The 20892-nt window shown below is 43.6% G+C and overlaps 1 protein-coding gene across 9 annotated transcripts in view; it reads right to left on the bottom strand.

Moving 5' to 3' along the window:
* axdnd1 (axonemal dynein light chain domain containing 1) overlaps positions 1-20892 on the bottom strand; it is a 344655-nt gene that overhangs the window by 217117 nt on the left and 106646 nt on the right. For all 9 annotated transcript variants that reach the window (XM_068037450.1, XM_068037454.1, XM_068037449.1 and 6 more), the window contains exon 10: positions 6776-6897. In XM_068037450.1, the coding sequence (XP_067893551.1) occupies positions 6776-6897 (122 nt within the window). The remainder of the gene's footprint in view (positions 1-6775; positions 6898-20892) is intronic.

Below are 20892 nucleotides of genomic sequence, written 5' to 3'. Positions count from 1 at the left end.
AGTGTTGGAAAATGGGATTAGAATAGATAGGTGCTTGATGGCCGGCACAGACACGATGGGCTGAAGGGCCTGTTTCTGTGCTGTATAACTCTATGACACTTCAATACATCACTGAAGGTGCACTATAATGTCAGAGGAATCGTCTTTCAGAACAAAAATTAAACTGTCACCCCTCTCAGATGGATGTAAATATTCCATGGTGATATTCAAAGAAGAGCAGAGGAATTCTTCCAGTATCCTGGTCAACATTTATCCTTCAATCAACACCACTAAAAACATTCACTGATCATGATTTCACTGCTATTTTTGGGACTGGACTGTGCACAAATTGGCTATCATATTTGTCTACATAACAGTTACTACATTGTGAAAGTAATTAATTGTCTGCAAAGCACTTTGGGACCTCCCGGTGATTTGAAACGTGTTATACAAATGCAAGCTTTTTCGTTCTTTAACCCTTCCCTCTTGCACCAGCCAGCAGCCACAAGTTGACCTTTATACTCCTTCGTCTTAAACTCTCCAGGACTGACACAGGAAGCAATTCAGAGATTATGGCCCTTGACATCTGGCAGAGTGTTTCTTTGCACAGCTTTCAAAATTAAGGGACACAAATATCATTTCTGGCCGAGCACCATTTTGCTGGGATATGCTGCAGTGTTAGTCACTTTCCACGAGGTGCGCCCTCTTGAGAAGGGCACCCACTTCAGTACCCCCAGCGTGCACCTGAAGTCTGTGAATGTGTGCTAGCCTGACATCACACAGCCCAACCGGCTGATGCAACGCAGGGATACCTGATTTGGACCACACAGGTCCAGGCCATGAATTAGTGTGTTACTTTGAAAACAACATGCCCTGAGTTGTAAGATGTGCATTGCACTAGTGTTATTTAAAGGGCCAGGTATCCATATTGCAGATAAGGTCATTTTTAAGAACCTCTGCTGTTGCAAAACGTCTGGAAATACTCTGGAGTGTTTTTGGAGATTAGATTAGATTAGATTAGATTAGAGATACAGCACTGAAACAGGCCCTTCGGCCCACCGAGTCTGTGCCGAACATCAACCACCCATTTATACTAATCCTACACTAATCCCATATTGCTACCCTGTTGTGGTGCATTCCTGGATTTGGCAGCATGTGTTGCTGCATCTTCACAGGAAGTACAGATGATTAGGTGACCTGTCCACACAAAAGCTGCAACAGGTATAAGGGCAGCAGTGGCAATGCCTCTGTGTCTGCAGCACAACAGAGAGATGGAACAGAGGCTGCAGAGAGGACAAGCTCTACTCCATGCCCTCTGCCAACTTGGAGCTAGACTCCTCCATGCTCATTGACAGTGGCAGCATGCTGTCTGGCAGGCCAGCCAATGCACCCAGCATCTCATTTTGCATGCCCATGAACATTCTCCTGTATGCTGCCCAATCAAAGTCCTCATCTAAGTCCTCTGCAGAACTGCCCTCCAATGAGCTGGCAAATAAACCATCCTTTACCCCTGGCCTGGCTGCAATCCACTCGTGCCCAGATAAGTCATTATGTGCTGATCCCAACTCTATACTTGCCTCCAACGTATGTGCAATGCCAGTATCTGAGCTGGTGGCTGCGGGTGTCAAATCAAGTGATGGGGCCTCTTCATTAGTGCTGTGCTGTTGCTGTCTCTCTTCCTCCTTGGACTCCTGTGGCTATGCAGACAGCAGTTATTGGGTGTCTGAAACCAGGAAATCAGAAAGGGGAAGGTTGGTATGAGGAAAGAGGGGGCAGGGGTCTGTGGGAAGCAAGAGGTCCATGGTCACACTATCAGAAGCTTGTTCATCGTGCCAGATAGCAGGTTGAGGGTGTGCTGGGAGTTGAGAAGGGGCAGGAACATATTGTCATCCTTAATGTTCTCAACAATGCCAGATGCCAAGGGCTCTGTTGCAGTGGGCCCCATGATGCTTAGAGCCATCTCCTCCATAGGGCTAAGGAGATGCAGATGTCCTTGTCCCCTGCTGATTCTGCTCTGCTCCCTTCTATTGTGTGGCACCTTATCCTGCTGAATGGCCAGGACTGAATGCCAGTGATTTTGTAGCGCTGTGTTTGGGCGATGTTCCTGCCATTGCTGAATAGCTGGAGGTATGTGGAGGCAGCAAAATGAGTATGAGGCTGGCAACATTGGTAGATGTGTGAAGATGAAGCAGAGTATCTGGATATTGAGCATGGTTCCTGAGTCCCAGGGTGTGCTGATGGATGAGTGATGGAGGTATGGTGCATTGAGCAGCATGAGAGGTTGGCATTGTGGTGGATAGGAGAAGCCCTGTGAAGATGCACCCAAAAAATGGGACAATGAATATTTAGCCCAAGAAATCTACAAGGCAGCTGATATAACCAATAAGCTGGAAGGGTTCTCTGTTTGACTTCTGGGCTTATTACCTTTACCATAATATTGGCAAATAAAGGTGCTCTCAGGGTTGTAGGGAGTTTGGGGTTACTAACAAAAGTGGTCTGTAGTGCTAAACCCAAAGAAAATATCAATGGTAATAAAAATAATTGCGACAACACTTCTGCCACTGGTACAAGGCAAGTTCAAACACTGTCAGTGTCAGCATTGACTATTCAACTTCTGTGGAGAGTGAAGAGTGTGAATCCTTTTCATGAAAGGGCCAATTGCCTATCCAAGTACACTTAAACTAGCAATTTTTGATGGTAAATTCACCAATCCTGTACCATGTTTGAAGTGAGTGCAGGTCCGAGATGTGGTAACAATATTGTAGTACTAATTCTCCACTCCCTTCAAGCACTGCTCCCTACTGGGAGCACTGGATCAATGATTTTACCCTATGGTTCTAAACAATTACTACTACCCTCTCTGCTTTAGTATTTATACACCACTGACAGCAATGACACTTTCAGATCTTGCTGGATTCTTAAAAATTCATTCATGAGATTTGAGCATCACTGGCAAGGCCAGCATTTATTGCACATTCCTACCTGCTTACTAGGCCATTTCCAAGGGCAGTTAAGTATCAACCACATTGCTGTTGATCTAGAATCACATGTAGGCCAGGTAAGGATAGAAGGTTTCCTTCCCTAAAGGACATTGGTGAACCGGATGTTTTTTTTTATAACAATCCAGTAGTTTCATACTCTTTATTCCAAATACATTTATTCGCTGAATTTAAATATCTCAGCTGCCACGGTGGGATTTGAATTCATACCCCTAGAACATTAGCTCAGGTCTCTGGATTACCAGTCCAATGACGTAATCACTATTCTACCATACCCTCGGTTGAACATGCATTTGTATAGTGTTATGGTCAAGTGAGGAGGGGTCAAAGGGCTTCCCTCTTTTCCCTCTCCTTGTTTGACCACAACAAGTTTAATTCTTTCTAAAAGTGGATGTACTGGCCAATTCAGTAGGCGTTTGATTATTTATTTGCTATGATCACAAGAACCAATCGGACAGGTTTTCTTGAGTTGAACAAAGAAAGAGGTTAACTTTATTCTACCTAAACCAAACTAATGAAAATAATAAACTACACGCCAACTTTCATTCACACACACACTGGAGGCATACACACACAAATAGATTACAGAGTGGGGAAAGGTAGATTGGTTGAGTTAGAGTCCATAGCAAAAGAGGGGTATACAGTTTGTGGGGTTTTGTGATTCAGCTGGCTTCTAGCTGAATTTGGTGGTCCTAAGGCTTTTAGTTTGAAGAGGTAGATGACTGGTTTGGTGAGTCTCTTGGAGACAGCAATGCAGATGATTTCCTCCAACAGGGCTTCTGATTGTAGCTGGAGTATGCAAAGGTTAACAAGCAGAGTTCAAAGCTTTTAAGCTGAAATGGAGAGAGAGAGAGAGGGACCCCCACTTGGGTCTGCACGTGACAGAGTCCAGAAGCTTCTCCTCTCTGCTATAGAAAGACACAAGCTGAAAACCACAGATGGGGAGGGTCTTGTCACATGACAATCACTCGGTGATTCAAACATAGCAGTGAGCAGTATTTCTCTCATGCTAAAAAGAACAGGTAGTTCCCTTAAACTTCCTGGGTCTTGGGTCTTGCTGGGGAATGAGCAGACACTTCGTCTCCCTCCTCACATACCTTGCAGTGGATACAGTATTGAAAATCAGGTGGCCATCCTAAGCTGCCAGCAAAGTTATTTTTTCATCTGTTCTTTTAAAAATTTCTTCAAAATATAAATTCAGTTCACCAGTCACTGGATTAAAGAAAATTATTATTCAACAAAGAAAGTTGGCGTGACAGTAGGCATCGATACATAATAATCTTACAACATTTGATACAATTGACCAATTTTCTTTTTTGTTGCGGTATCAAAGTCCACCCCCTGATCCTCGCCATAGAACCTGGGCAGTGAGTAATAAAAGGTTGATTAAAACAGGGTGAAGTTCAGTGGGACTCTATGTCCTGGGCCTCTTTGGTTACTGTGAAGGCCTGTTAGGAACCTTAGAAATACTCAGCAGACAGGGCTCTGGCAAACAGGTCCTCAACGGTAGAACAGGCGGAGGAAGATGTGCCCTCTGAAATATCTCAATGGCTGTTCTGGCAGACGAAGGCTGCAGCAGAACGAACCCCGCGCACCCCCACCCCTTCCACCCCCCCAACAATCGTCTTGGTTTCCGTGCCATTGCATAAATGTATCGTATGTCATGATATGTGTGGAACATACAAACATACGAGCATACAAATTAGGAGCAGGAGTAGGCCACTCGACCCCTCGAACCTGCTCCGCCATTCAACAAAATCATGGCTGATCTGATGGTAACCTCAACTCCACATTCCCGCCTACTCTCAATAATCTTTCACCCCTTTGCTTATCAAGAATCTACCTCTGCCTTAAAAATATTCAAAGACACTGCTTCCACCACCTTTTGAGGAAGAGAGTTCCAAAGATTCACAACCCTCCGAGAGAAAAAAAATTCTCCTCATCTCTGTCTTATTTTTAAACAGTGACCCCTTGTTCTAGCTTCTCCCATAAGAGGAAACATCCTTTCCACACCCACCCTGTCAAGGCCCCTTAGAATCCTATATGTTTCAATCAAGTCACCTCTTACTCTTCTAAACTCCAGTGGATACAAGCCTAGCCTATCCAACCTTTCCTCATAAAACAACCCGCCCATTCCAGGTATTAGTCTAGTAAACCTTCTCTGAACTGCTTCCAACGCATTTACATCCTTCCTTAAATAAGGAGACCAATACTGTACATAGTACTCCAGATGTGGTCTCGCCAATGCCCTGTATAACTGAAGCATAACCTCCCTAATTTTGTATTCAATTCCCCTCGCAATAAATGATAACATTCTATTAGCTTTCCTAATTACTTGCTATACCTGCAGACTAACCCTTTGCGATTCATGCACTAGGATACCCAGAGCTCTCTGCATCTCAGAGCTCTGCAATGTCTCACCATTTAGATAATATGCTTCTTTTTTATTCTTCCTGCCAAAATGGACAATTTCACATTTTCCCACATTATACGCCATTTGCCAGTTCTTTGCCCACTCACTTAACCTATCTATATCTCTTTGTAGCCTCCTTATGTCTTCTTCACAATTTATTTTCCTACCTATCTGTGTCATCAGCAAATTTAGCAACCATACCTTCAGTCCCTTCATCTAAGTCAGTTATATAAATTGTTAAAAGTTGAGGCCCCAGCATTGATCCCTGTGGCACATCACTCATTACATCTTGCCAACCAGAAAATGGCCCATTTATGCCTACTCTCTGTTTCCTGTTAGCTAGCCAAGCTTCTATCCATGCCAATATGTTACCCGCTACCCCATGAGCTTCTTTTTTCTGCAATAACCTCTGATGTGGCACCTTATCAAATGCCTTCTGGAAATCTAAGTACAGTACATCCACCGGTTCCCCTTTATCCACAGCACATGTTACTTCTTCAAAGAACTCCAATAAATTGGTTAAATATGATTTCCCTTTCACAAAATCATGCTGACTCTGCCTGATTACCTTGAATTTTTCTAAGTGCCCTGCTATAATGTTTTTAATAATAGCTTCCAACATTTTCCCTATGACAGATGTTAAGCTAACTGGCCTGTAGTTTTCTGCTTTTTGTCTTTCTCCCTTTTTGAATAAAGAAGTTACACTGACTATTTTCCAATCGAATGGAACCTTCCACGAATCTAGGGAATTTTGGAAAATTAAACTATGTAAATCAACTATGAAAATCAACTATCTCACTAGCCACTGCTTTTCAAGACCCAAGGATGAAGTCCATCAGGACCGGGGACTTGTCAGCCCACAGCTCCAACAATTTGCTTGGTACTACTTCCCTGAGTGTAATTTTCTTGAGTTCCTCCCTCCCTTCCATTTCTTGATTTACAGTTAATTCTGGGATGTTACTTATATCCTCTATGGTGAAAACCAATGTCACCTGTTCAATCCATCTGTCATCCCCTTATTTTCCCTTATTAATTCTCCAGACTCACTTTCTATAGGACCAATGCTCACTTTGTTGACTTTTCTTTTTAAAATATCTATAGAAACCCTTCGGGGCAAATTTTACAGACCCCCCCGCCCCCCCACCAGACATGGAGGTCATGGCAGGGTGGGTTGGAAAATGCCTCCAGGAGAGGCCCCAAAACTGAGCTCAAGTGCATGTTTTTGCTTGTGTCCTACAACCCACAAATAGCATAAGCAATGTACGACTGACACACATTATTTACCACATGTTAAGTAATATCTAGGCTGTAAAACCTAGGAGGAAGTGATAATGAGTGGAATATGTAATCTTCTAATCATCAATCCCCTATAGTGATGACAGACCTGATTTTGGCAAGAAGTTCTCCTCGTTCTGCACAATCCACGCTGATTTGACGGATAAGCTCATGGAATACAATGTTATAAATGTCTTGTTCTTTTTTCACTAGGTCCAGCAAATGATGCATCTGTGCAAATGGATATGACAACAAAGTAGTTGGGAAATGGAGTTAAACAGGTGACAAATATGTGGATTTGGTTCAATAAGTAAAATGATACAAGCACCTTGAGTGATCCAGCCACCCTATTTAACATTATTTCATTGCAATCACAACTGTTTACTAAAGGCAACAGGGTATAGATGTTTTTTACTTTGAGTAATTTAGTTGAAGACCCATAATGTTGCAAAGAATGGGGAGGTAGCTAAGTAAATGAAGAAATAATGATTAGGGTATATGTTGAACACCAGTAGGAAAGAAAGGCTGAGGGGCTAATTTCTGCTCTGCTGCCAAATCTCTACATATACTCGTCTAGAGCAGACCACAGAGTTGTGCAATAAAAATGTCCTTGCAGTTTTCTAAAAGCTAAAGCTCCGTCAATTTAAAAAAAACACAGAACTTGGGAGTAAATTGCAGGTGTTATTGGCATTGTAAGTAGGGTGGGAAGCAAGCCTCTGTTGGGCAGTCCATCCTAATGGTGCAGTTAAACCAAAACTGTACCATGTCGCAATTCATTTTAAAATTAAATGATACTGATGTCCTTTATAGTATTGGAAATAACAGTATGAAGGAACCTTAATCATGCTCTTTAAGGTTATACATACAAGGAATAATTCCACGTTCCCAGTTGGGAAATGTCGCTCAAAGGTAGCACAAATAGATACAGGGCTGATTCTCCGATCTGCATTCACTGTGATCCTAGCTCCCACTTGAAGCACAGAAGTGCAGAATTAGCCCCATCCTATCAATATCAACTACGCCTATAACACTAATATCTAGGAAGATAAAACAAAAAAATCTAAAATCATGTTTAGTGTACAACAGCGCTTTGAAGAATGATTCTTTTTGTTTTCTTTTTCCGTTCCTCTCAAGCCTCCCTGGTGACACACTGCATCCTGGTTGAGAACAGCCAGGCTCCTACCATGCTGCTCCATCACTAGCTGCTGAAAGGTATGCAAGGGAATTCTGATTCAACTCAAGACCCCTTCACAACAACATAGCAGATGAAATGTGATACGACAGATCATCAGCATGCTGAAACAACACTTCTGCTGTCCACACAAATCTGGAGGAGCCCTGCAGTACTCTGTACAGCAGGTGTCAAGATTCGTGGTGGTCGCCTTCATGCTGCACAACCTTGCCATTAAAAGGGGGCAGCCCTTGTCATCAACTATACAGCGAGCAACAGAGGATCAGGAGCAAGAGGAGCATGAACAGGAGGAAGAAGATAATGGAAGGACTAACCTAGACATTCCTTTTGGACAGGCTGTCCATGAGGAACTTATCTGACTGCAATACCAGTAACCACAACCCTAATTCCCTATTCATCAACAGTGCCACATCTTACCTAACTGTGGCAGTGACCAACACAGCATCCGGCTGGCCACAATGCAAAAATAAAAGCAACCACAAAGTAAAAATTCAAAAACAAATGTACAAATTTACTTCTAAAAAATCATGCCATTTTGCAGACAGAAGTCAACTTATCACCCTTGTGCATTCCGAGTGGCTGTCTTCCTTGTGCTTCCTAGTGCTTCTATGCAATGTTACCCCAGTAGCATGGCTGGTGGAAGGCTGCCGACTTTCAGTGGCGGAGACTGCAAATGGCCTCGGAGGACAATCCAGCACCTCTAGGCCTAGAGGCTCAGTTTGAGAACTACACCAGCTCAGCATGGGTGGCAGCAGTCTGATCTGGCTGGCTGACAGGGGTGGCAGGACAAATGCTGTCTTCCTGATAGAGGACAGCAGTTTTGTGATTCATGAAGCTACAGCCATTCTCCTGGGGCTGCATCTCAGCGCTCCTAGTAATCTGTTGGAGGACAGATCGCTGGACTGCTGTGACATCCTGCAAGCCCCTTTGCAGTGTAATCCACAGCCATATTGGCAGCAGTTCAAGCTTCCATGGCAGCAAACTGACCTTGCATTACAGCAGTCTGAGCTTCCACTGCAGCACTCAGATATTGGGTGTCTGATGTTTATGATGCAATGGAAGCAGCAAAATTGGCCATAAGATGCTGCATCATGGTTGAGTCCACAAGTGCGCAAATGGAGTTGGCCACCACATCCAGCTGGAAAAATTTGACTCATAGCTCTGTGCAAAGCCCTGTGCCAAGTTGGTGTTGGTGCTCCTTGATATTGAACACATGCTTTCTGGAAGGCTTACAATGCAATAAGCATTTAATTATGCATACCCATCAGTGTTCTTCTGCAGGCTGCCCTGAGTAAACAGCTCATCTGGATCCTCTGCAATGGAACCCTTGTGTGACCTTGCCCTCTGGCGAGCTGACACCTCTGTTATCCTTATCCCTCCCATGGCTACAGCCCACTCATGCCTGGTGTCTCATTGCTTGCAGATCCCATCTCTGATCTATCCTCTAAGATACGTGCAATGTCAGTATGGTTGTTGCAAGTGTGAAATTGAGTGAGGTGTGTCTTCATCATCACTGCCTTTTTGCTGTTCCTCCAGTGCCTGGCCAGGTTGAACTTATGGGTATCTGAAAGGAGAAAGGCATGAGGGTAAGGTTGTGGTGCTGGGAGCAGGAGGAAGTAAGAGGTGCATTAACAGACCATTTACAGCTTGTAAATCAGAAAAGAGTGTGAGATGAGGGGCAAGTGCAATGTGAGAAGGAGGAACAGCTATGAGGATGCCGTTTGCCTTTGATGGTTTCAGCCCAGGCACTTGTGGTATAATATTGGGTTGTTACTGGGCAGAATACGTAAATAGTCTGTGAATTATGTTAACAGAACTAGTATAGAACCTTGTGTAGCGTGAAACTGGAATCCTTAGCTATCAGAAGCATGTAAATAAACTCCTGCTCCTGCAATCGTCAATCTCTCAGATATTCTGTTATAAGGGAGGGTTTAAACTAGTTTGGCATGGGGATGGGAACCGGAGCTACGGATCAGTGGATGGGGTAGCTGTTGAACAGGCAGATACCGAGTGCAGAGAGTCTGTGAGGAAGGTTAGACAGTTGACAGGGCAAAGTTGCAGCCAGTATGATGGGTTGAAGTGTGTCTATTTTAACGCAAGAAGTGTCAGGAATAAGGGTGATGAACTTAGAGCATGGATCAGTACTTGGAGCTACGATGTTGTGGCCATTACAGAGACGTGGACATCACAGGGGCAGGAATGGATGTTGGATGTTCCGGGGTTTAGATGTTTGAAAACGAATAGGGAGGGAGGCAAAAGAGGTGGGGGAGTGGCATTGTTAATCAGGGATAGTATCACAGCTGCAGAAAGGGAGGTCGTCGAGGAGGGTTTGTCTACTGAGTCATTATGGGTGGAAGTCAGAAACAGGAAAGGAGCAGTCACTTTGTTGGGAGTTTTCTATAGACCTCCAATAGCAACAGAGACATGGAGGAACAGATTGGGAGGCAGATTTTGGAAAGGTGCAGAAGTAACAGGGTTGTTGTCATGGGTGACTTCAACTTCCCTAATATTGATTGGAACCTCCTTAGTGCAAATAGTTTGGATGGAGCAGTTTTTGTCAGGTGTGTCCAGAAAGATTTCCTGACTCAATATGTAGATAGGCCGACTAGAGGGGAGGCCACGTTGGACTTGGTGCTTGGCAACGAACCAGGCCAGGTGGCAGATCTCTCGTTGGGAGAGCATTTCGGTGATAGTGATCACAACTCCCTGACCTTTACTACAGTCATGGAGAGGGGCAGGAGCAGACGGGATGGGAAAATATTTAATTGGGGGAGGGGGAATTACAATGCTATTAGGCAGGAACTGGGGAGCATAAATTGGGAACAGATGTTCTCAGGGAAATGCACGACAGAAATGTGGAGGTTGTTTAGGGAGCACTTGCTGCGACTGCTGGATAGGTTTGTCCCAATGAGGCAGGGAAAGGATGGTAGGGTGAAGGAACCTTGGATGACAAGAGATGTGGAACAGCTAGTCAAGAGGAAGAAGGAAGCTTACTTAAGGTTGAGGAAGCAAGGATCAGACAGGGCTCTAGAGGGTTACAAGGTAGCCAGGAAGGAACTGAAGAATGGACTTAGGAGAGCTAGAAGGGGACATGAAAAAGTCTTGGCGGGCAGGATTAAGGAAAATCCCAAGGCGTTCTACACTTATATGAGGAACAAGAGGATGGCCAGAGTGAGGGTAGGGCCGGTCAGGGATAGTGGAGGGAACTTGTGCCTGGAGTCGGAGGAGGTAGGGGAGGTCCTAAATGAATATTTTGCTTCAGTATTCACGAGTGAGAGGGACCTGGTCGTTTGTGAGGACAGCGTGGAACAGGCTGATATGCTCAAACAGGTTGAGGTTAAGAGGGAAGATGTGCTGGAAATTTTGAATGATTTGAGGACAGATAAGTCCCCGGGGCCAGACGGGATGTACCCAAGGATATTACGGGAAGCGAGGGAAGAGATTGCTGTGCCTTTGGCGATGATCTTTGCGTCTTCACTGTCCACTGCAGTAGTACCGGATGATTGGAGGGTGGCAAATGTTGTTCCCTTGTTCAAGAAAGGGAATAGGGATAACCCTGGGAATTATAGACCAGTCAGTCTTACGTCGGTAGTGGGCAAATTATTGGAGAGGATTCTGAGAGACAGGATTTATGATTATTTGGAAAAGCATGGTTTGATTAGAGACAGTCAGCATGGCTTTGTGAGGGGCAGGTCATGCCTCACAAGCCTTATTGAATTCTTTGAAGATGTGACAAAACACATTGATGAAGGAAGAGCAGTGGATGTGGTGTATATGGATTTTAGCAAGGCGTTTCATAAGGTTCCCCATGGTAGGCTCATTCAGAAAGTAAGGAGGCATGGGATTCAGGGAAAGTTGGCTGTCTGGATACAAAATTGGCTGGCCCATAGAAGTCAGAGGGTGGTAGTAGATGGAAAGTATTCAGCATGGAGCTCAGTGACCAGTGGTGTTCCACAAGGATCTGTTCTGGGACCTCTGCTCTTTGTGATTTGGATGAGGAAGTGGAAGGCTGGGTTAGCAAGTTTGCCGATGACACGAAGGTTGCTGGAGTTGTGGATAGTGTGGAAGGCTGTTGTAGGTTGCAACGGGACATTGACAGGATGCAGAGCTGGGCTGAGAAGTGGCAGATGGAGTTCAACCTGGAAAAGTGTGAAATAATTCATTTTGGAAGGTCGAATTTGAATGCGGAATACAGGCTTAAAGACAGGATTCTTGGTAGTGTGGAGGAACAGAGGGATGTTGGGGTCCATGTCCATAGATCGCTCAAAGTTGCCACCCAAGTTGAAAGGGTTGTTAAGAAGGCATATGGTGTGTTGGCTTTCATTAAGAGGGGGATTGAGTTTAAGAGCCGCGAGGTTCTGCTGCAGCTCTATAAAGGCCCTGGTTCGACCACACTTGGAATATTGTGTTCAGTTCTGGTCGCCTCATTATAGGAAGGATGTGGAAGCTTTAGAGAGGATGCAGAGGAGATTTACCAGAATACTGCCTGGACTGGAGGGCAAGTCCTACGAAGAAAGATTGAGGGAGCTAGGGCTTTTCTCATTGGAGCAAAGAAGGATGAGAGGTGACTTGATCGAGGGGTACAAGATGATGAGAGGCATAGATAGAGTGGATAGTCAGAGACTTTTTCCCAGGGTGGAAAGGGCTATCACCAGGGGGCATAATTTTAAGGTGATTGAGGAAGGTTTCGGGGAGATGTCAGAGGTAGGTTCTTTACACAGAGAGTGGTGGGTGCATGAAATGCGCTGCCAGCGGTGGTAGTAGAAGCAGATACATTAGGGGCATTTAAGCGACTCTTGGATAGGTACATGGATGATAGTAGAATGAAGGGTAGGTAGTTAGTTTGATCTTAGAGTCGGTTAAAGGTTCGGCATTTCATCGTGGGCCGAAGAGCCTGTACTGTGCTGTACTGTTCTATATTCTATGTTCTATGTTCTCTAAGTCTAATCAGCATCAGAATATTATATGATGACAGCGGTAAACTGAAGAAGAAATGAAAAAAATAACTGCCCTTACTGGAGAACATCGAGAGAGTAGATAGACGAAATAAAGCAGAGGCATATCTAAAATGGGTCCAAAGATTTACTAAGGTACCGTACTGCATCGGATGTCGCGCAGAAGGCAGACAAGGAGCAGGTCAGTACATTATTATATGCCATGGGGAGGGCGCAGACGACATCTTCATAACACAGGACATAGACAAGGAAAAAGCTACGTACGAGGAGGTTATTAAGGCTCTGGAGTTTTATGATAACGTCAGAGAAAATGTGATCGTCAAGTGCGCCAAGTTCAATAATCAGCAGAGAGGAGAAAATATTGATTCTTTTATCAACGACTTATATAAGCTCACTTAAGACTGTGAATATGGCAGTTTGCGTGAAGAGTTAATTAGAGACAGGATCGTGGTCAGAGTGACGGACAACGCTCTCTCAGATCATCTGCAGTTGAGAGATGATCTTACATTAATCAAGGCGATTCAGATAAGCAGGCAAATAGAGGTTAGCAAATGTAACCGTGTTGTTGTTTGAGGGGACAGGGAGAGTCCAATCTCGAAAGTAACAGACTCCATTGAATACATAAAGAAAACATAAACGAAAAGTGACAATCAAAGACAGGAAAGGCGGGAACAGCATCTCAAGGCAGCAGCGTCTCACTGCAGTAGGTGTGGCCGAGTGAGGCACCAGCAGGAAAATTGCCCAGCCAGAGAAGTGGAGCGTTTTGTATGTAAAAAGAACGGGCACTTCCAATTGGTCTGTCACAGCAAGAAACCAGGGCTGCAAAATATAAAAAGCAAACCTGGAGAGCTGGTGCAGACACAATGGGTCAAATGGCCTCCTTCTGTACTGTAACAATTCTGTGATTCTGTGATTAATAAATGTACGATGTGTTGATTTACCGTTTCCAGGAGAAATCCATGGCGCAAGTGAAGATTCTTGGAAGACATAGATTATTGTAGGAGGCTATCAGACAAGATTCAAATTGGACACTGGAGCAGCAGTTTCAGTACTGACAGACAGAGAGCCATGGCTGAAGGAAATGAGCATTAGACCTACAAGTAAAAAACTGTATGGGCCTGGAGGTACTGAACTGAAGGTAATAGGAGAGCTGGAAACGATTCTGAGTTACTGAGGGAAAGAAATTTCTGAGATATTATAAATTATTAAGAATCAGAATTGCTTGCTATTAAGCAGAAAAGCTTGCATAGATATACAGTTACTATGCAGAGTTGAAGAGCTGAAAGGCATAGAGGAACAGCCAAGGAATTTTAGGGCTGAATTCCCTAAATTATTCAAAGGATTGGGAAAATTAAAAACAGCCTACCACATCACATTGAGAGAGTATGCAGAACCATTGTGTTTATATACACTGAGAAAAGTTTCAAACCAACTCCTGGAGAAAGTTAAGAAAGAAATAGAGCTAATGACCAAACAGGGTGTTATCTCATCAGTTACTAAGCCTACTGGATGGTGTTCCAGTATGGTTCCAGTGAAGAAACCAAATGGGTCCATCCAAATTTGTGTAGACCTTATGCAAATGGGTCCATCCAAATTTGTGTAGACCTTACGCAACTAAACAAGTCTTTAGAGTGGGAAATACATCCAATGGCATCAGTGGGTAAGAGTCTGACAAAGCTAGGGAAAAGCATGATTTTCACTAAGTTAGATGCTCGATGTGTCCTCAGTACCTTGCTCTATGGCAGCGAGGCCTGGATAACGTATGTCAGCCAAGAGCGACATCTTAATTCATTCCATCTTCGCTGCCTCCGGAGAATACTTGACATCATGTGGCAGGACCATATCTCCAACACAGAAGTCCTCGAGGCGGCCAACATCGCCAGCTTATACACACTACTGAGTCAGCGGCACTTGAGATGGCTTGGCCATGTGAGCCGCATGGAAGATGGCAGGATCCCCAAAGACACATTGTACAGCGAGCTCGCCACTGGTATCAGACCCACCGGCCGTCCATGTCTCCGCTTTAAAGACGTCTGCAAACGCGACATGAAGTGCTGTCACAAGTCGTGGGAGTCAGTTGCCAGCGTTCGCCAGAGCTGTCGGGCAGCCATAAAGGCGGGGCTAAAGTGTGGCGAGTCGAAGAGACAGCAGTTGGCAGGAAAAAAGACAGAGGCGCAAGGGGAGAGCCAACTGTGTAACAGCCCCGACAAACAAATTTTTCTGCAGCACCTGTGGAAGAGCCTGTCACTCTAGAATTGGCCTTTTTAGCCACTCCAGGCGCTGCTCCACACACCACTGACCACCTCCAGGCGCTTACCCATTGTCTCTCGAGATAAGGTGGCCAAAGAAGAGATACTAACAGTGGATTTTGGCAAGTACCTTTAGATAAAGAACTTAAACTATTGACGACTTTTATAACACCCTTTGGAAGATTTTGTTTTAAAGGATTACCTTTTGGAATTACGTCAGCACTGGAAATTTTCCAAAGAACAATGCCCAGAATCCTGGAGGGATTAGAAGGGATCATCTGTCACATGGACGACATGTTGATCTATGGTGGATGTCAGCAGGAACATGATGCAAGAGTGTGAGCAGTGTTGCAGAGACTGCAAGAAGGTGGCCTAATGCTGAATGAAAAGTATGTCTTCTCACAACAAATGGTGTAATTTCTAGGTCATATTATTGATGGATCGGGCATCAGAGCAGACCCTCAAAAGACAAAAGTCATAAAAGACTGTCCTGAGCCTAAGAACATCACAGAATTGCAAAGGTTCATGGGCATGGTCAATCAGATGAGAAAGGTTTTGCCGAACCTGCTTGTGATAAATGAACTACTGAGACAGTTATTAAAGAATGGAAGGCCTGGTGTTGGAGCAAGGTTCAACAAGAAGCTTTTGAAAAAAGCAAGCAGAAACTTCTTTCCTCAGAAGTATTAGCACATTATGACCTAAAATTACCAACCATTATAGCAAAAGACACATCGGCACAGGGCTAGGTTCAGTCTTGTTTCAGGGACAAAGCGATGGGAGTCACAGGCCTGTGAATTTTGTATCTCATTCTTTAGCAGAAACAGAGCAAAGATACGCGTTCAGCAAGAAGGAAATGCTGGCAGTAACTTGGACATGTGAGAAATTCTCAATGTGCTAGGTCTTCAATTTAAGATTGAAGCAGAACATCTATCATTAGTTACTCTGCTAAATACAAAAGAACCCACAAGGTTACCTCCGAGAGTGCAGAGGTTTCAATTGAGATTAATGAGATTCAACGCTGAAACCAGATATATTCCTGGGAAACAGCAAATAACAGTGGATGCATTATCACACTTTACATCAGCAGGGCCTAAAGAAGGTGACATTCTATTTTGTGAGGAAGCAGAAGTGTTTGCTCTAACAATTACAGAGTATTTACCTGCTGCAAATCAGAAGTTGAGCGAAATCAGGAAGGCTAAAAAAGATGAAGTGTGTGCAGCAATTCAAAAATATTGTTTGCAGGAATGACCAGCATATATGACATACAACCCAGTGTTCAGGCAATATTATGAGCAGTGAGGTCATTTGAATATTGTCAATGATTTGTTAATATTTGATGAGAGATTAGTTATCCCCAGGATACTTAGATTAGAGATCTTGGAAAGATTACACCAAGGACATTTAGGAATAACAAAATGCAGAGCCAGGGCTAGACAGTCCGTTTGATGGTATATCGAAAGAGATCAAAGAGATAATATCAAGGCATATCACATGTGCTGTCAATCTTCATGAGGCGAAGAAGCCACTAATGTCATTATCTTTTCCGTCCAGGCCATGGCAACGTCTAGGTATGGATCTTTTCGAGCATAATAATAAGATATTGTTAATCGTTGTTGATTATTAATCAAGGTGGGACAAAGTGAAGCAGCTACAAGGTCGGAGCTCAGAAGCTGTAATCATATCCTTGAGAGAAATCTTTGCTACGCACAGGATCCCAGATATGGTGATATCCAACAATGGACCACAATTCGCGAATGAATGTTTCAATGAGTTCACAGAGGCATATGGCTTTACACACATCACTGGTTCACCGAGCTATCCTCAGGCAATGGCGAAGCAGAAAGACGTTTAAGGACTGTGAAATCTTTATTGAATAAGAATGAAGATTTTCAATTCGCACTTTTAAGCTAGAAAACAACATCACTTCAGAATGGTTTAGCCCCATGTGAATTGTTGATGGGACGATGGTTAAGAACACAAATGCCTATACTTCCAAGAATGCTTGAACCACATGTGAGTGCAGAAGACTTGGAAAAAATCAGGCAGAGAGAGGGTAGAGGAAGATCTATTCAATCCGAGAAATATGACACACGTCACAGAATCAAAAACTTGACAGAAAAAGCCAACCTGGAGAATCAGTTTGGGTTAGAGATCAGAGAAGGTATGAAGATAGAACAATCACCATATTGTTATGAAAGTGCTTCTATATTTTTTGTTAAGTATATGTTTTTGAGGACTTATATTTAAATTGTGAAGATGGTTTCATTGGAAGGCTGAAGATTTCATAGAAGCTGGACTTTGCTTTGTAGTTGATAGTTCATTGAAAGGACACTGAGATATTGTTTAAAAACAACCTTGTTGGAAGTCATGTGCTTTAAGCAATAAACACAGAAAACTTGGTGACCTGGGAAGATGTTTACAGAGAAGTGACAGGTCAAGATTTATAGGGGTCAGGAGGCTTGACTCTTGAGATATTATTTTTGGTTTTGCTTTAGATAGTGTTTGAAAACAGTTGGAGAAAACCAGTCAAGAGAACAGCCACCCTCTTCCATCTCTTCGAGAACTTCCTGAGAATCAAGTTTAAGAAATAAAGAAACTGAGGCTGCATTTCTTCTGAAAAGCCTGCCAGAAACCCCTGATGTCACATTTCTCCTGGAAAGCCTGCCAAAATCGCCTGAAAAGAACTGCTCTAGAAAGATCTCAGTGACTGCTTTCTATGCGTATTTTGGGACCCCAGACCAAAATGGGACAACTGACATCTTTCCATATCTTCTCTTTTTTTCTTCAAGAATTAGCAAGAATTTGGCCAAAGTATATATATTTTTAAGAGACCTCTGCAGAGAGAATTTCTATATTTTTTGAGTGTGTTTGTGTGAGTGGATGCTAAAAAGGGAACTTTCATATTTCAAGCTGTGTTAATGCTTTGCTTCATTACTGGTTAAGTCTTGTTTTATAATAAACTGATAATTTTGTTATTTATTAAAGAAACCTGGTTGGGGTATTTTATTCTGGGATAAAGAGTGGAATTATATGGTTGACCGCATCAGTTACTGGGTAAATAATTTTTTAAAAATATATGCTGTGACTTGTGCAGAAGTGGAACTAGAAAACACTGTGCACTCCTCCCACCTCAGTCATGACAATATCCACAATCATAAATTGTCCAAACTGACCAAGGGATGATAAAAAGAAACAGAAGGTCATTGTTGATGATACCAAAGAAGCAGCAGATCCAACAGAAACAGCCACCTCAAGAAGTTGATGAACCAACAAAGCTGCAATCAGCCATCAACCCAGAGGACAATCAGATAGAAGAACTGGAGTCATCAAATAGTTCTATTGAAGTACAAATGAATGAGAAGGCAGAACTAAAAGACTCGAAACCCCAGACATCTTCGACAGAGAGAAGAACATGTTCTGGCAGACTTGTAAAAATACCACAGTGGTTGACATTCTGAGAAGTGAAGTCAGAGACTTGGGGGGAGATGTAGTATAATGTAATAACGGGTTGTTACTGGGCAGAATATGTAATTAGTCTGTGAATGTCATCACAGGAAGTGATGTAACAGAACTGTACAGAACCTTGTGTTGAGCGAAACTGGAAGCCTTAGATATTGGATACATGTAAATAAACTCCTGTTTCTGTAACTGTCAAATTCTCAGATATTCTGTTATAAGACTAATCAGCATCAAAGTATTACAGCGCTGGCCACAGCTTCAGCAATGTGTACCCCAATAATGGCCAGCACTGTCTGCTTCATGGATAACAGGACATGTAGGTGTGCCTGTACTCCTCCAGTTACTTCATGCTGCCTTGAGTTGTACGCCAACTGGTCCTGCAAGAGAGAGGGAACAGTGTCAGTGAGTGTCATGCAACCTGTTTGGCTGGTTTGACTGTCATGGTTGAATAGTTGACACTGTGTGCAATCTGTGAGATATGGGTGTGAGGCTTGTAGCAACGTTAGGTGTGTGAGGTCGAGGTGAAGCATATGAATGCTAGGTGAGTCCTGACCGATAGAGACTGTTGATAGGTGAGTAATGGGAATGTGGTGAATTGAGCAGTGACTGAGGCTATGGTACAGTTGGTAAGATATGGAATTTTAAGATGCATTCACTGATCTTAATCACTCGTGTGAAGCCATTGAACTTTTTGTGACACTGCACCCAGATCCTCAGGGCTGGACTCCTGGCATTGACCACTACTGCTATCTGCTTCCACTGCATTACGGCGTGCATCTGCAGGGCCTCCTGGATACAGAACATCTCTCTTAATTTCCATCTCCACCACCAAGGCCTGCAGTGCAGCATCTGAAAACCTTGGAGCCTGCACTCTCTCATGCTGTGCCATTCTTTACTGTTTCCCAGGTCAGATTCACTTCCTGCGCTTTCTCCACCCAGAATGCAGCTCCACTTCAAGAGGTCCAGACTAGCTTTAAGCAGCACAGGCTCGCTTTCACTTTTGCCAACAAGTTACAAATTTGGAACTCCTCCTGATGCGTGCTGCCAGTGAACAGCATTGTTAGTGCTGGTCCCATGCAGGAACTATTCAAATAAACAGCCAGCATGAAGTTGGCGCACTGCCTGCATTACATTGAACAGGTCTGGGTTAATTGCGCATCGTGATCCCTGTTCCTCTTTTCAAAGCTAGCTAATTTAGTCCCCAATGTCCTCTTTAAATTAAGCACCATTGGAAAAATTCCATGAGGAGAGATAGTGGCTCACCACCACCTTCTCGAGGGCAATTAGGGATGGGCAATAAATGCTGTCCTAGCCAGCAATGCCCACATCCCATGAATGAATAAAAAAAATCTCGGAGAAGCAATCTATCAATACTGCAAGCCCTGAGAACGCTTGGCTTTGCCAATTCTGACCTCTTGGGCATTTTAATTGCTCCACCATTGGAGACTATGGTGGGAATTTTACTCCCCCACCACCCCCCCCGCCACAAAAGAGCGGGAAGGTGGACGGCGGGTGGGGGGGCGTAAAATGGTGGGAATCTCAGGGGGGCCTTTCCAACCTGCTCCCGCCACTTTATGCACAGCGGCGGCAGCGAAAAAGGACTGCCCACCCCGGGGCATCCCGCTGATTGGCCGGCAGCTTCATTAGGCAGGACTTCCTGCCTCAATGAGGTAGAAGTCCCGCCTCATACCAATTAAAGGCCTGTGGACTGCAAAATGCAGTCTGGATCCGCAGGCCAGGCGGAGGTAGGTTCACTACCAACTTTTCAGTTGGTGGACGGCTTCCGTCCACTGAGGGAAAAATTCCAGCCTATGGCTTCAATTGCCTAGGCTATAAGTTCTGGAATTCCCTCCTAACACCTCTCCACCTTATTTAAGAAACTCATTAAAACTTACCTCTTTGACCAAGCCTTTGATCATCAGTCCTCAAATCTCCTTATGAGGCTCAATGTTAAATTTTGTTTAATAACACTCTTAAGAAGTGCCTTATGATATTTAACTACATTAAAGGTGTTAAATAAATGCAAGTTGTTGGTGCTGTAGTAGTTTTGATATTCCTGAAAGAAAGCAAAAGCCCTTTCTATTTATGGGTTGGGTACAAAGAATTGGCCTAGTTTGTAGAATTATGTTCTTTTATATGTTGTCTCCTTGAGGAGTTAAGTGGGAGGTGATCTACTGTAGATAAATAATTACATTGTATAACTGTGTGCTTATTCATCTTTTGTGAAATAAATTCATTTAATGTTTTTAAACTTAAAACGAGTTCTGATGAAGTGCTCTATCTTTTTTGAAGACTTTATGAAGGCATAAGACAATTCAGTAGCTAAAAGGAATTACCAGACAGGTGTACTGTTCATTTCCAGGGGATGTTA

Source organism: Heterodontus francisci, chromosome 8, assembly GCF_036365525.1.
Source record: "Heterodontus francisci isolate sHetFra1 chromosome 8, sHetFra1.hap1, whole genome shotgun sequence".
In the NCBI taxonomy this organism is placed as follows: Eukaryota; Metazoa; Chordata; class Chondrichthyes; order Heterodontiformes; family Heterodontidae; genus Heterodontus; species Heterodontus francisci.
Note: the sequence above shows the minus strand (reverse complement) of the source record. Positions and strands in the feature narration are given on the sequence as shown.